The sequence below is a fragment of the Gouania willdenowi genome, chromosome 20 (assembly GCF_900634775.1).
Source record: "Gouania willdenowi chromosome 20, fGouWil2.1, whole genome shotgun sequence".
In the NCBI taxonomy this organism is placed as follows: Eukaryota; Metazoa; Chordata; class Actinopteri; order Blenniiformes; family Gobiesocidae; genus Gouania; species Gouania willdenowi.
Window position 1 is genome coordinate 6,415,694 of NC_041063.1, and position 16,879 is coordinate 6,432,572.

Consider the following 16,879-nt stretch of genomic DNA (forward strand, 5'->3'; position numbering starts at 1 on the left):
AATGTGTACATATGATGCCCCCTTAACATTTCTGACTGCCCCCTCATATATGCCTGCCTACAACTGACCCTGATGACAAGAATGGGTAGATGGACAGGTAGATAGGGTAGCTTTGATGAATGGGGAGAATAGAATGATGGATAGATGGTTGGATGACTTGAATGGATTGACAGATGAATGGATAGAAGAATGAATGCCTGGATAAATCGATTAATGAATGTTCAGGAGCTAAAGTTGGATACATTATGTCTGGAGTTATGTTGCATCTTATTACATTTGCACTAAAAAGAGTGTATGCATTTTGCAGAGAAATTGATTCATTTTTATGGAGATTTATTTATTTATTTTTTTTACCTGTTTATGTTTTGATTCTTTAGTTATACTCTATATTGTACTTTTCAGTTAGATTGAAAGTACCTCATATTGTTACACAGTTCTACTTTGAGGAAGTAAGAAAAATTAAGTTCAGGATATCTAACAATTGTCTGAACTTTTTTTGTTGTTTTATTTGCACTACAAATAATGTATATATGTGTTATAGATTTTAGTGCTCAACAAGTATAATAATTTTTGCCCAGTTGTGGCCTGTTGAGGGACAATAAATATCAAAGTTCCAAAAGATCTATTGTGTTATTTGTATCAATCCACTATATAAACATAATTTCTACATAAATGCATTTGATTGGATGCTAGTTTCACTTTGTCTTACAGCAACATTAAAATACTTTAGATTTGTGTACATTGTTTCTGTTAGTAATGTTTTGTATTGAGTGTCCATTTCATCATAATATTCAGATTTATCATAAATAATTGAACTTGCACATGTATTTGGATTTCCTTTAAAGAGGGATGGAGGTGGGGTCACATTTGAGCATTAAAATTTTACTTCAAATCAATGCAATAGTAACTTTCTGAAGTAGCTAGTTACTTTTATATTGTGTAACTGAGTAACTAGTAACTGTTTACTAAGGGTGCTTTCACACGCCTCTTTGCTCTGCATCATGCTTCGCTTCCTTGGATACTCCTGTCTTTTTGCGATATGTGAAATCTCAGCAAACAAGGAACTCTGGTCCTCTGAAAAATGTAGGTCTCGGTTCGGCTCAAGCAAAGCATGATGCGATGTTTAACCATGTGAGAAAACAACCAGGGCCAAACATAGGACTTTACATTGAAGCGCAATTGTAACGGAGCAACTCCATCAGTGACAACAGCAGCCACTGTGCTGCTGCGTGCCTCCCGTCACATTAACTGACACGAGCACGCATTCACAACCCAGCGCTCCAGCAGCACATATCCATCCATCCATCCATCCATCCATCTATCTATATGTCTATTTTCAGAGTCGCATTAGTCAGCACACAAAAAAAAAAAACACGTCACATTTCCTCACTCCCTTCTGTATTTCTCCCACATCATTAATTTATCATTAATTTATTTTACTTAAATCTGTTTCTCTAAACGGCTCTGAGCACTGACGGATGAGACGGAGCGGAGTCACCTCTGTGTTTATGTAGAGCATTAGCGCAGGTTGTGGCATCGTGTGATTATGGGTTATTTTGAATGATCATTAATGACTTTTCTGCTGGGAATGTTTTAGGATTTCCTTTGGAAAACATAGGAAGAGAAACCAAATATAGGACGTGACGGTGTGACTGTAGTAAAAGGGCAGCGCCACATTGTCACAGCATTGGAGGCTGAAGTATTCTGTCCAATCGGACACCAACCGTTTCGCCTGCGTGACGTAGTTCAGAAAGTTTGGTGCGCTTGGCAAATAGAATGTGTGAAAGCCGGAGCAAATTAAAATGCAAAAAATGTTGCAGATTCACCTCCTGAATCACACAGAGTCCACCGGACTATATGTGTGAAAGCACCCTAATTACTATTTAAAAGTAACTTGCACAACACTGGGTATGTTATATATAATATGATATGAATAAAATATATATATTGTTAAAACGCAAAGTGGATTTTTAAAAATTTGTAATGTTTTATGATGAGCTAAAAGTTGTTTGTCGTAAAATAGCAACATGGGGATTTTCTAGGAAACGTGGAAAATTAAACGATTGAATAAATTAGGAGAAATAAAGTGTTGCATGTTGAAACTTAAACATTTCTGACCTTTTAAAGTGCCTGCTATTATCTTACCCTGTAATTAAAGTGAAACTGCGAAAATGTAATATTTAAGAAGCTCTTTTCGAACTGGTAGCCCTTTGGACTACGCATACCTATGAAGTAGCTCAGTTTTAGAAAGGTTGGTGACCCCTGGGTTAGGGGTTAGGGTAACAAACAACACTTAATGACAGCCTTAATGAGACCGTATCCATGCTAATGACAGGTGTCATGTCATAATAATGTCAGCTTTTATGTATAAAACTTCAAGTGTTACTGAACAAACTAATTTACCCGTTCACCGAGGTGTTTGTTCACCACAGCGCTCGTCCTCACGCCCAGCTCTGCCTCCGCAGCTGCCCTGTTCTGTTTCAGGAAGAGCATGAAGGCGTTGGGGGGTTTTTTAATGTATGGCTCCTTTGTCACGATCACCTCATTTCTGGGTGGGGGGGTAAAGGTTGGGAGCTCAACATGGTGTACCACAGCTGGAATGGAAGGGATGGTTGAGGGGCCAGGATTTTGTTGGGGGTAATAATCCGCTTTCTGCAAGACGGTGTTGACTTTATGGTCCTCAATGTTTGGGGCCCCATGCCTGACATCATTAAATACCGTAGGGCCACTTTTACAGTGGCCCCCGTACTGGCCCCCATGCTGTTGGGCTCTGTACCTGTGCTCATCATAAGGAACCTGTTCCTGAAAAGCAGAACATCCATATTTTAAGAAGAATCAATAACACATCAACATTAAGTAGATAATTTTACAAAAAAAACGGGAAGGGGTCGTGTCCAGGTTCTTACCGGCTGAACATACTCCGGCTTTTTCCAGGCACACATCTGCTCATCAACAAACACAACATCCTCCAGACTCTGAGGGAGGAAAAGCAGATGACATCATGTATTAGTAACAGGGTAAAATAATGTAAGCATTTCGATCAGTGATATTTACAAGCACTTTAAATGAGTCATGCAGAGAACCACAATAATAATATACATAACGATCTCATCAAGGATGGCATCAATCATGCAAAGTTAGAGAAAGAACAACTGAACCAAAGCTTTGTCTTTAAGGATAATGTTTCTATGAATAACTGCAATAATACTTCAACCAGTTGAAATTCACTGATACAATTATTATATATGAATATAGAGAATCATTTGCTATGACTCACTTCAGTTGAAGTTGGCTGTTGAACAGCAGGATGAGATGGAATGGGGGGTTTGTGACATCCTGGAGCCCCTCCTCTGAACCCTGATGATGGAGACGCTTAAAATGCTTTCCTTTCCACTTCAGAAGATTATTTTCTTCATAATGTCATTGACAATAGAAACATTAATGCACACGAACTGTGATCTATTGCAGTGTAATAATTCACAGACTATCCAAAGCTCAATAATAACATGGCTCACTGTAAAACAGCTGCTAACAGTTTACCACACTACATGCTAATAACTGCAGATATGAAAGACGTCTTATTTATGTCACTGTTACATTGCATTTCTCTGTATTGATAATTTCTAAGATGTTTATCTCGAAACCATAACACCCAGGTCACTGTCACATTAAGTTTGGAAACATGATCACTTTAAAAGCACTTACTTTGAGTTGATTTAAAAGTGTTTGAACTTTTGCTGATGATACTTGAAAAAATCCCAATGTATTTTAAAGAGCGATGGAGACTTCTGAGGAGACTTCCTTGTTGATTAAAGCTCAAAAACTGAAGATAGAAGTTGTTCTATGCTGGAGATCAAAGTCAGCTGCACATCAAAGGTTGATATGGAACACTGAAATTTGGAACACTTGGTTTCTATGGCAACAAAAACCGCAAGTGCCTTAACTTCTTTTTTTTATTAAAACCCCTGTATTATTTGCAGAAGTGGACTTTGCCAACAGGCAAACTAGGCAGCTTCCTGGGGCTCCGCCCTCAGGGGTGCCCCCAACGGCTGACAAACTTTACTCAACAGTAATGTTTTAAAACGAAGCAATTGCAGTGACCTACCTCTTTAACTCTATTTGTTTTCTCTTGGTCTGCCTTAATCCTTCCTTAATATATACATTAAAATTAAAATAAAAAACCAACCCATGCAATTCTGGTGAACAATGTTATGTCTTTAGAAATACAAAGACAAATTGAATTGTCAGTGATTAATAAATAATGACACATATCTAAGACACATATATTAACAGTCCATATATATTATGAGATTCAAAATCAAAAATACACTGTAGACTGCCAGTTTACCTCTTTAGCACTGTGGGTTATGAGGTTTTCAGAAGGCAGTGGGTGATGACAAAAAAAGGTGGCGTAGAAGAAATCTTCAGGACAACTGAATTGTCATTTATTGTACAATCAAAGTCCTAAAACAGGATATCAAAAGAGACACCTGCTGAGAGTCTGCTGCCAAATTCTTGCAGCTCTGAAGCCCTTTTGATCAAGCAAGTGCCTATATACTTCAAGGATATTCATCCAACGTGTGGTATTCATTCTAACATTAGCTCATACACTGGCAAAAAGGTCATGCGGTCTGTGCAATAGGTTTGAGAAAAATAACCTATCAATCATTCTAAATGAGGGTCCCTCTTTGCTTGGAACATTTGGTCTAAAACGTAAGATATTCTTCAACCATTATTGATATACACACTGGGTTTCATTCCATGAAATCTCATAGTACACTTTACACAAGTTATTTACGATGAAGACATACGTATATTTGAAACAGTGAACCTTAGTTCAAAACAGTATAAACCTTTAATATTGAAATGTTAAACTTTAATACACATCAGTTATTCGGGTGAGATTTGAATTGTCGACCCTCCTATTACAAGCCCAGCGTCCTTAACCAATAGCATTAGGCCACCACTCCACCTTTAGACCTCCACTTCACATAGTTTCCAACGCTTACAAAATAACTTCTCCTCAGAATAGGACTTAAACCATTGCGGTACTTTTCCATTTAGTCCAACCCACGCTTGGAATCTGTGCTAAATAAAATGCGGTTCACAGTGTCAAATGCAGCACTAAGATCCAATGAAATGAGAACAGAAACTCTTCCTGAATCAGTGTTCATAATAATAATAATCACATGATCATTGCGCAAAACTACCGATCAATTGGCTGCAACACCTGTAGCTGTTATAAAAAGGAACACACTCTAATGCGTAAAGATGCACAGTGGTTTATCTGGCACAGAGACCGGCGAGCACTGTAGGCAGGACCCCCCGTGAGGACAAGGTGCTGCGGGAGGGACGACAAGGCTGCAGAGGGAGGAAGATGATCGAGTTGCTGCAGAGTTTAATCCCACATTTCCCACATGATCCACATTTTCTCCTCCGCTTTTATGACAATCGTTTATTTTTCACTTGTCACAGTCTGATGAGGCAATATGATCTGCCTTTCTTTTTTTTCATTTGTATTGTTCACTGTGTCACCAAATTACACTTTCCTGCGTGTGTCCACCTCAACAATTAATACCTCCACCTCACATTGAGTGAAATTTGTTTTATTTGCTCGTTTTCCCCCTCGGTCCGCCATGAAATTTGTATTAATCAATATTCATTCAGGGAATTCACCTGACCTTTTATGGGCACCAAATAGGCGGTGCAAGGTGTTCTTCACGTGCGCCAAACCTTCGAGTTGATTGTGATTTATAAATGGAAACAGGCGTACCTAGGCACACTTTTTAAATGAGGCCCCAGGACCCAAAAATTTGGTCACAGTCCCATTTTCAGTGGGATGTAGACAAGAAAAAAAACTAAAACCTTTTGGTATTATTGTAACTTCTCTCTTTCCATATCTCACTGCAGAAATTTAATTTAAAAACTAATAATAAATTGGAATGGATTTTTACATACTACGTTTATCTTTACTCTTTAAATTGCATATTTCATTTATTTGTAATTTGGTTTGAAAAATGTTTCCTGTAGACTGTTATAACAGTGTGACTATTCCATATGTTCAGTTTTCTATTATCTCACATAAAACTGTTCCACATGTTATTAATTTAATAGAAAAGAGAAGAGGAAGGAACAGATTCCAGAGGAAGTCCAGCTTGTTCTTGCTCTTGGTGCTGCTGATGTGTGTGTGTAGCGGCGTTGGTTCGTTGGTTGATACTGAGTTAGTTGGCTTCATCTCTTCGTTTCCTCTTGTTTCTCTAAAATAAACCACATGAACCTTTCAGTCAGCTGAAAAAAACACTTTCACCGTCACCTTTAAGTTGCTGTGTCAACATGTCAGCAGAGTAGACTTACATAGTTGATTTTGTTAGTCCAGCCAGGGTTCTTCAACAAATGGATGAAAGCATGCAGTGTGGCCTCAGCATGATATAAACCTTTTAACTCTGGTGACAATGCTCTCCACTGTAGATGGACAACAAGAAAAGTGTCAGTCGCACACACCAAAGACAAAAGTTTAATATCATAAGATCGTTCCTGGAGGAACAAACGTTAACACTTACTTAAAGTTTTATACATAAGGCTGACATTACGCTGTCATTATTAGTCATTAGCATGAATAAGGTGTCATGAAGGCTGTCATTAAGTGTTGTTTTGCTAAATTATGACATAGCACCTTTGAAGATATGTTGCATTCTCTGGGTTAAGTGGAGGAATCTAGTGGGATTAGGTGGGGTTAGGGTTAGGGCACAGTTCACCAAGGGCACCAAGTAGCCTTTATGGACCATATGAGGGGCCACCAGGAGCTCTAGTCACTAGCTACACGGGATAAAGTTTTAGTATTAATCTGCGTATGATTGAGAGGGAGATTTTTGCCCATGTTGTTGTTGATGTAATGTGTTTGTTGATGAATTCAATTGATTTTACTGATAATTTAAAATTATGTTCTTATAGATTTTAAGCTGTTGAATGTTTTCTGTTGCGCTTTTTGATCATGTAAAGCACATTGAGTTGCCTTGTGTATGAAATGCGCTATACAAATACATTTGCCTTGCCTTGCTATCTCGTGGTTGGGGTTGGACACAGCTAACAACCCAATTCGATGAAGAAAACACTGTTACTATAAGCACAGGGTAAACAAAATGCTGGAGCATAATGTCTATTTCAGAGTCGCATTAGTCAGCACACAAAAAAAAAAAAACATGTCACATTTCCTCACTCCCTTCTGTATTTCTCCCACATCATTAATTTATCATTATTTTATTTTACTTTCTCTGTTTCTCTAAACGGCTCTGAGCGCTGACGGATGAGACGGAGCGGAGTCACCTCTGTGCTTATGTCGAGCATTAGCGCAGGTTGTGGCATCGTGTGATTATGGGTTATTTTGAATGATCATTAATGACTTTTCTGCTGGGAATGTTTTAGGATTTCCTTTGGAAAACATAGGAAGAGAAACCAAATATAGGACGTGACGGTGTGACTGTAGTAAAAGGGCAGCGCCACATTGTCACAGCATTGGAGTCTGACGTATTCTGTCCAATCGGACACCAACCGTTTCGCCTGCGTGACGTAGTTCAGAAAGTTTGGTGCGCTTGGGAAATAGAATGTGTGAAAGCCGGAGCAAATTAAAATGCAAAAAATGTTGCTGATTCACCTCCTGAATCGCACAGAGTCCACCGGACTATATGTGTGAAAGCACCCTAATTACTATTTAAAAGTAACTTGCACAACACTGGGTATGTTATATATATTATGATATGAATAAAATATATATATTGTTTAAACGCAAAGTGGATTTTTACAAATTTGTCATGTTTTATGATGAGCTAAAAGTTGTTTGTCGTAAAATAGCAACATGGGGATTTTCTAGGAAACGTGGAAAATTAACGATTGAATAAATTAGGAGAAATAAAGTGTTGCATGTTGAAACTTAAACATTTCTGACCTTTTAAAGTGCCTGCTATTATCTTACCCTGTAATTAAAGTGAAACTGCGAAAATGTAATATTTAAGAAGCTCTTTTCGAACTGGTAGCCCTTTGGACTACGCATACCTATGAAGTAGCTCAGTTTTAGAAAGGTTGGTGACCCCTGGGTTAGGGGTTAGGGTAACAAACAACACTTAATGACAGCCTTAATGAGACCGTATCCATGCTAATGACAGGTGTCATGTCATAATAATGTCAGCTTTTATGTATAAAACTTCAAGTGTTACTGAACAAACTAATTTACCCGTTCACCGAGGTGTTGTTCACCACAGCGCTCGTCCTCACGCCCAGCTCTGCCTCCGCAGCTGCCCTGTTCTGTTTCAGGAAGAGCATGACGGCGTTGGGGGGCTTTTTAATGTATGGCTCCTTTGTCACGATCACCTCATTACTGGGTGGGGGGGTAAAGGTTGGGAGCTCAACATGGTGTACCACAGCTGGAATGGAAGGGATGGTTGAGGGCCAGGATTTTGTTGGGGGTAATAATCCGCTTTCTGCAAGACGGTGTTGACTGTATGGTCCTCAATGTTTGGGTGCCCCATGCCTGACATCATTTAAATACCGTAGGGCCACTTTTACAGTGGCCCCCGTACTGGCCCCCATGCTGTTCGGCTCTGTACCTGTGCTCATCATAAGGAACCTGTTCCTGAAAAGCAGAACATCCATATTTTAAGAAGAATCAATAACACATCAACATTAAGTAGATAATTTTACAAAAAAAACGGGAAGGGGTCATGTCCAGGTTCTTACCGGCTGAACATACTCCGGCTTTTTCCAGGCACACATCTGCTCATCAACAAACACAACATCCTCCAGACTCTGAGGGAGGAAAGCAGATGACATCATGTATTAGTAACAGGGTAAAATAATGTAAGCATTTCGATCAGTGATATTTACAAGCACTTTAAATGAGTCATGCAGAGAACCACAATAATAATATACATAACGATCTCATCAAGGATGGCATCAATCATGCAAAGTTAGAGAAAGAACAACTGAACCAAAGCTTTGTCTTTAAGGATAATGTTTCTATGAATAACTGCAATAATACTTCAACCAGTTGAAATTCACTGATACAATTATTATATATGAATATAGAGAATCATTTGCTATGACTCACTTCAGTTGAAGTTGGCTGTTGAACAGCAGGATGAGATGAAATGGGGGGTTTGTGACATCCTGGAGCCCCCTCCTCTGAACCCTGATGATGGAGACGCTTAAAATGCTTTCCTTTCCACTTCAAGAAGATTATTTTCTTCATAATGTCTAACATTGACAAATAGAAACATTAATGCACACGAACTGTGATCTATTGCAGTGTAATAATTCACAGACTATCCAAAGCTCAATAATAACATGGCTCACTGTAAACAGCTCCTAACAGTTTACCACACTACATGCTAATCACTGCAGATATGAAAGACGTCTTATTATGTCACTGTTACATTGCATTTCTCTGTATGATAATTTCTAAGATGTTTATCTCGAAACCAAAACACCCAGGTCACTGTCACATTAAGTTTGGAAACATGATCACTTTAAAAACACTTACTTTGAGTTGATTTAAAAAGTGTTTGAACTTTTGCTGATGATACTTGAAAAAACCCCAACGTATTTTAAAGAGTGATGGAGACTTCTGAGGAGACTTCCTTGTTGATTAAAGCTCAAAAACTGAAGATAGAAATTGTTCTATGCTGGAGATCAAAGTCAGCTGCACATCAAAGGTTGATATGGAACACCAAAATTTGGAACACTTGGTTTCTATGGCAACAAAAACCACAAGTGCCTTAACTTCTTTCTTCATTAAAACCCCTGTATTATTTGCAGAGGTGGACTTTGCCAACAGGCAAACTAGGCAGCTGCCTGGTGCCCCGCCCTCAGGGGGGCCCCCAACGGCTGACAAACTTTACTCAACAGTAATGTTTTAAAACGAAGCAATTGCAGTGACCTACCTTTTTAACTCTATTTTTTTTCTCTTGGTCTGCCTTAATCCTTCCTTAATATATACATTAAAATTAAAATAAAAAACCAACCCATGCAATTCTGGTGAACAATGTTATGTCTTTAGAAATACAAAAACAAATTGAATTGTCAGTGATTAATAAATAATGACACATATCTAAGACACATATATATTAACAGTCCATATATATTATGAGATTCAAAATCAAAAATACACTGTAGACTGCCAGTTTACCTCTTTAGCACTGTGGGTTATGAGGTTTTCAGAAGGCAGTGGGTGATGACAAAAAAGGTGGCGTAGAAGAAATCTTCAGGACAACTGAATTGTCATTTATTGTACAATCAAAGTCCTAAAACAGGATATCAAAAGAGACACCTGCTGAGAGTCTGCTGCCAAATTCTTGCAGCTCTGAAGCCCTTTTGATCAAGCAAGTGCCTATATACTTCAAGGATATGTCATCCAACGTGTGGTATTCATTCTAACATTAGCTCATACACTGGCAAAAAAGGTCATGCGGTCTGTGCAATAGGTTTGAGAAAAATAACCTATCAATCATTCTAAATGAGGGTCCCTCTTTGCTTGGAACATTTGGTCTAAAACGTAAGATATTCTTCAACCATTATTGATATAACACACTGGGTTTCATTCCATGAAATCTCATAGTACACTTTACACAAGTTATTTACGATGAAGACATACGTATATTTGAAACAGTGAACCTTAGTTGAAAACAGTATAAACCTTTAATATTGAAATGTTAAACTTTAATACACATCAGTTATTCGGGTGAGATTTGAATTGTCGACCCTCCTATTACAAGCCCAGCGTCCTTAATCAATAGCATTAGGCCACCACTCCACCTTTAGACCTCCACTTCACATAGTTTCCAATGCTTACAAAATAACTTCTCTCCTCAGAATAGGACTTAAACCATTGCGGTACTTTTCCATTTAGTCCAACTCACGCTTGGAATCTGTGCTAAATAAAAATGCGGTTCACAGTGTCAAATGCAGCACTAAGATCCAATGAAATGAGAACAGAAACTCTTCCTGAATCAGTGTTCAACTTTATGTGATTGATCACTTTAATCAGAGCTGTTTCTGTGCTGTGACAGAACCAAAGCCTGACAGAAATGTATCAAAGACTCTGTTGAAAGTTAATAACTTAGTTGGTTGAAGACCAGCTTCTCAATGATCTTGGCCATGAAAGGAAGGTTGGTGATTAGTCTTTTCCAGTATAGAAATAGCAGTTAATTATCTGACACAAATCAGTCACAATTGACTTTAAAACAGGTTTAAACAGTTTCTTCTATATTGTATGTTTCTATTACAACAGAAGTTCTAGACTTGTGATCAGGGGCCTCATTTATAAACGCTGCGTACGTACAAAAGAAAGCATACGCCACATATAAACAAAGTTTGGGATTTATAAAAAAAACCTGATGAGATAATGTGCGCACCTCCACGGCTGCTCTGACCTTGCCGTACGCACAAAATCATGAGAAACGGGAAACTCTGATGCCAACAGGAGAAGAAGGAAATTAAAGACAGCTCTGTGAAATTCATAGAATTTGTGTGAAATAATCAAACGCATTGAACATTTCACAACACATTATTTGAAGAATGCATTTGCAAAGACGGAGGAGGAAAAAATTATACTGACACCCCAGGGAGTGAGTGACGTGCGCGCGCCTACAAATACAGTTTTATATCATTATTATTATTATTAATAATAATAATAATAATAATAATAATAATAATAATAATAATCACATGATCATTGCGCAAAACTACCGATCAATTGGCTGCAACACCTGTAGCTGTTATAAAAAGGAACACACTCTAATGCGTAAAGATGCACAGTGGTTTATCTGGCACAGAGACCGGCGAGCACTGTAGGCAGGACCCCCCGTGAGGACAAGGTGCTGCGGGAGGGACGACAAGGCTGCAGAGGGAGGAAGATGATCGAGTTGCTGCAGAGTTTAATCCCACATTTTCCCACATGATCCACATTTTCTCCTCCGCTTTTATGACAATCGTTTATTTTTCACTTGTCACAGTCTGATGAGGCAATATGATCTGCCTTTGTTTTTTTTCATTTGTATTGTTCACTGTGTCACCAAATTACACTTTCCTGCGTGTGTCCACCTCAACAATTAATACCTCCACCTCACATTGAGTGAAATTTGTTTTATTTGCTCGTTTTCCCCCTCGGTCCGCCATGAAATTTGTATTAATCAATATTCATTCAGGGAATTCACCTGACCTTTTATGGGCACCAAATAGGCGGTGCAAGGTGTTTCTTCACGTGCGCCAACCTTCGAGTTGATTGTGATTTATAAATGGAAACAGGCGTACCTAGGCACACTTTTTTAAATGAGGCCCAGGACCCAAAAATTTGGTCACAGTCCCATTTTCAGTGGGATGTAGACAAGAAAAAAACTAAAAACCTTTTGGTATTATTGTAACTTCTCTCTTTCCATATCTCACTGCAGAAATTTAATTTTAAAACTAATAATAAATTGGAATGGATTTTTACATACTACGTTTATCTTTTACTCTTTAAATTGCATATTTTCATTTATTTGTAATTTGGTTTGAAAAATGTTTCCTGTAGACTGTTATAACAGTGTGACTATTCCATATGTTCAGTTTTCTATTATCTCACATAAAAACTGTTCCACATGTTTATTAATTTAATAGAAAAGAGAAGAGGAAGGAACAGATTCCAGAGGAAGTCCAGCTTGTTCTTGCTCTTGGTGCTGCTGATGTGTGTGTGTAGCGGCGTTGATTCGTTGGTTTGATACTGAGTTAGTTGGCTTCATCTCTTCGTTTCCTCTTGTTTCTCTAAAATAAACCACATGAACCTTTCAGTCAGCTGAAAAAACACTTTCACCGTCACCTTTAAGTTGCTGTGTCAACATGTCAGCAGAGTAGACTTACATAGTTGATTTTGTTAGTCCAGCCAGGGTTCTTCAACAAATGGATGAAAGCATGCAGTGTGGCCTCAGCATTATATAAACCTTTTAACTCTGGTGACAATGCTCTCCACTGTAGATGGACAACAAGAAAAGTGTCAGTCGCACACACCAAAGACAAAAGTTTAAATATCATAAATCGTTCCTTGAGGAACAAACGTTAACACTTTACTTAAAGTTTTATACATAAGGCTGACATTACGCTGTCATTATTAGTCATTAGCATGAATAAGGTGTCATGAAGGCTGTCATTAAGTGTTGTTTTGCTAAATTATGACATAGCACCTTTGAAGATATGTTGGCATTCTCTGGGTTAAGTGGAGGAATCTAGTGGGATTAGGTGGGGTTAGGGGTTAGGGCACAGTTCACCAAGGGCACCAAGTAGCCTTTATGGACCATATGAGGGGCCACCAGGAGCTCTAGTCACTAGCTACACGGGATAAAGTTTTAGTATTAATCTGCGTATGATTGAGAGGGAGATTTTTGCCCATGTTGTTGTTGATGTAATGTGTTTGTTGATGAATTCAATTGATTTTACTGATAATTTTAAATTATGTTCTTATAGATTTTAAGCTGTTGAATGTTTTCTGTTGCGCTTTTTGATCATGTAAAGCACATTGAGTTGCCTTGTGTATGAAATGCGCTATACAAATACATTTGCCTTGCCTTGCTATCTCTTGGTTGGGGTTGGACACAGCTAACAACCCAATTCGATGAAGAAAACACTGTTACTATAAGCACAGGGTAAACAAAATGCTGGAGCATAATGTCTATTTTCAGAGTCGCATTAGTCAGCACACAAAAAAAAAAAAACATGTCACATTTCCTCACTCCCTTCTGTATTTCTCCCACATCATTAATTTATCATTAATTTATTTTACTTTTCTCTGTTTCTCTAAACGGCTCTGAGCGCTGACGGATGAGACGGAGCGGAGTCACCTCTGTGCTTATGTCGAGCATTAGCGCAGGTTGTGGCATCGTGTGATTATGGGTTATTTTGAATGATCATTAATGACTTTTCTGCTGGGAATGTTTTAGGATTTCCTTTGGAAAACATAGGAAGAGAAACCAAATATAGGACGTGACGGTGTGACTGTAGTAAAAGGGCAGCGCCACATTGTCACAGCATTGGAGTCTGACGTATTCTGTCCAATCGGACACCAACCGTTTCGCCTGCGTGACGTAGTTCAGAAAGTTTGGTGCGCTTGGGAAATAGAATGTGTGAAAGCCGGAGCAAATTAAAATGCAAAAAATGTTGCAGATTCACCTCCTGAATCGCACAGAGTCCACCGGACTATATGTGTGAAAGCACCCTAATTACTATTTAAAAGTAACTTGCACAACACTGGGTATGTTATATATATTATGATATGAATAAAATATATATATTGTTTAAACGCAAAGTGGATTTTTACAAATTTGTCATGTTTTATGACGAGCTAAAAGTTGTTTGTCGTAAAATAGCAACATGGGGATTTTCTAGGAAACGTGGAAAATTAAACGATTGAATAAATTAGGAGAAATAAAGTGTTGCATGTTGAAACTTAAACATTTCTGACCTTTTAAAGTGCCTGCTATTATCTTACCCTGTAATTAAAGTGAAACTGCGAAAATGTAATATTTAAGAAGCTCTTTTCGAACTGGTAGCCCTTTGGACTAAGCATACCTATGAAGTAGCTCAGTTTTAGAAAGGTTGGTGACCCCTGGGTTAGGGGTTAGGGTAACAAACAACACTTAATGACAGCCTTAATGAGACCGTATCCATGCTAATGACAGGTGTCATGTCATAATAATGTCAGCTTTTATGTATAAAACTTCAAGTGTTACTGAACAAACTAATTTACCCGTTCACCGAGGTGTTTGTTCACCACAGCGCTCGTCCTCACGCCCAGCTCTGCCTCCGCAGCTGCCCTGTTCTGTTTCAGGAAGAGCATGAAGGCGTTGGGGGGCTTTTTAATGTATGGCTCCTTTGTCACGATCACCTCATTACTGGGTGGGGGGGTAAAGGTTGGGAGCTCAACATGGTGTACCACAGCTGGAATGGAAGGGATGGTTGAGGGGCCAGGATTTTGTTGGGGGTAATAATCCGCTTTCTGCAAGACGGTGTTGACTTTATGGTCCTCAATGTTTGGGGCCCCATGCCTGACATCATTAAATACTGTAGGGCCACTTTTACAGTGGCCCCCGTACTGGCCCCCATGCTGTTGGGCTCTGTACCTGTGCTCATCATAAGGAACCTGTTCCTGAAAAGCAGAACATCCATATTTTAAGAAGAATCAATAACACATCAACATTAAGTAGATAATTTTACAAAAAAAACGGGAAGGGGGCGTGTCCAGGTTCTTACCGGCTGAACATACTCCGGCTTTTTCCAGGCACACATCTGCTCATCAACAAACACAACATCCTCCAGACTCTGAGGGAGGAAAGCAGATGACATCATGTATTAGTAACAGGGTAAAATAATGTAAGCATTTCGATCAGTGATATTTACAAGCACTTTAAATGAGTCATGCAGAGAACCACAATAATAATATACATAACGATCTCATCAAGGATGGCATCAATCATGCAAAGTTAGAGAAAGAACAACTGAACCAAAGCTTTGTCTTTAAGGATAATGTTTCTATGAATAACTGCAATAATACTTCAACCAGTTGAAATTCACTGATACAATTTCTATATATGAATATAGAGAATCATTTGTTATGACTCACTTCAGTTAAAGTTAGCTGTTGAACAGCAGGATGAGATGGAAGTGGGGGGTTTGTGACATCCTGGAGCCCCTCCTCTGAACCCTGATGATGGAGACGCTTAAAATGCTTTCCTTTCCACTTCAAGATGATTATTTTCTTCATAATGTCTAACATTGACAAATAGAAACATTAATGCACACGAACTGTGATCTATTGCAGTGTAATAATTCACAGACTATCCAAAGCTCAATAATAACATGGCTCACTGTAAAACAGCTGCTAACAGTTTACCACACTACATGCTAATCACTGCAGATATGAAAGACGTCTTATTTATGTCACTGTTACATTGCATTTCTCTGTATTGATAATTTCTAAGATGTTTATCTCGAAACCATAACACCCAGGTCACTGTCACATTAAGTTTGGAAACATGATCACTTTAAAAGCACTTACTTTGAGTTGATTTAAAAAGTGTTTGAACTTTTGCTGATGATACTTGAAAAAATCCCAATGTATTTTAAAGAGCGATGGAGACTTCTGAGGAGACTTCCTTGTTGATTAAAGCTCAAAAACTGAAGATAGAAGTTGTTCTATGCTGGAGATCAAAGTCAGCTGCACATCAAAGGTTGATATGGAACACTGAAATTTGGAACACTTGGTTTCTATGGCAACAAAAACCGCAAGTGCCTTAACTTCTTTTTTTATTAAAACCCCTGTATTATTTGCAGAGGTGGACTTTGCCAACAGGCAAACTAGGCAGCTTCCTGGGGCCCCGCCCTCAGGGGGGCCCCCAACGGCTGACAAACTTTACTCAACAGTAATGTTTTAAAACGAAGCAATTGCAGTGACCTACCTCTTTAACTCTATTTTTTTTTCTCTTGGTCTGCCTTAATCCTTCCTTAATATATACATTAAAATTAAAATAAAAAACCAACCCATGCAATTCTGGTGAACAATGTTATGTCTTTAGAAATACAAAGACAAATTGAATTGTCAGTGATTAATAAATAATGACACATATCTAAGACACATATATATTAACAGTCCATATATATTATGAGATTCAAAATCAAAAATACACTGTAGACTGCCAGTTTACCTCTTTAGCACTGTGGGTTATGAGGTTTTCAGAAGGCAGTGGGTGATGACAAAAAAAGGTGGCGTAGAAGAAATCTTCAGGACAACTGAACTGTCATTTATTGTACAATCAAAGTCCTAAAACAGGATATCAAAAGAGACACCTGCTGAGAGTCTGCTGCC

At 38.4% G+C, this 16,879-nt stretch overlaps 2 protein-coding genes across 2 annotated transcripts in view; both read right to left on the reverse strand.

Moving 5' to 3' along the window:
• LOC114454341 (transcription factor 7-like) overlaps nucleotides 1–3,307 on the reverse strand; it is a 4,348-nt gene extending 1,041 nt beyond the window's left edge. The window contains exons 1-3 of the mRNA XM_028434733.1: nucleotides 3,278–3,307; nucleotides 2,907–2,975; nucleotides 2,404–2,802 (exon numbers count right to left, since the gene is read on the reverse strand). Coding sequence (XP_028290534.1) covers nucleotides 2,404–2,802; nucleotides 2,907–2,942 — 435 coding nt within the window. The 5' untranslated portion in view covers nucleotides 2,943–2,975; nucleotides 3,278–3,307. The remainder of the gene's footprint in view (nucleotides 1–2,403; nucleotides 2,803–2,906; nucleotides 2,976–3,277) is intronic.
• A 9,394-nt stretch (nucleotides 3,308–12,701) lies between these two features.
• On the reverse strand, nucleotides 12,702–16,183 carry LOC114454496 (transcription factor 7-like 1-C). Its single transcript, XM_028435033.1, has 6 exons — nucleotides 16,073–16,183; nucleotides 15,638–15,783; nucleotides 15,268–15,336; nucleotides 14,765–15,163; nucleotides 12,886–12,993; nucleotides 12,702–12,789 (listed from the first exon to the last, which is right to left on the reverse strand). Exons 2-6 carry the CDS (start codon nucleotides 15,776–15,778, stop codon nucleotides 12,754–12,756), a joined length of 753 nt encoding a protein of 250 aa, XP_028290834.1. The 5' UTR covers nucleotides 15,779–15,783; nucleotides 16,073–16,183; the 3' UTR covers nucleotides 12,702–12,753.
• Nucleotides 16,184–16,879: the final 696 nt, after the last annotated feature.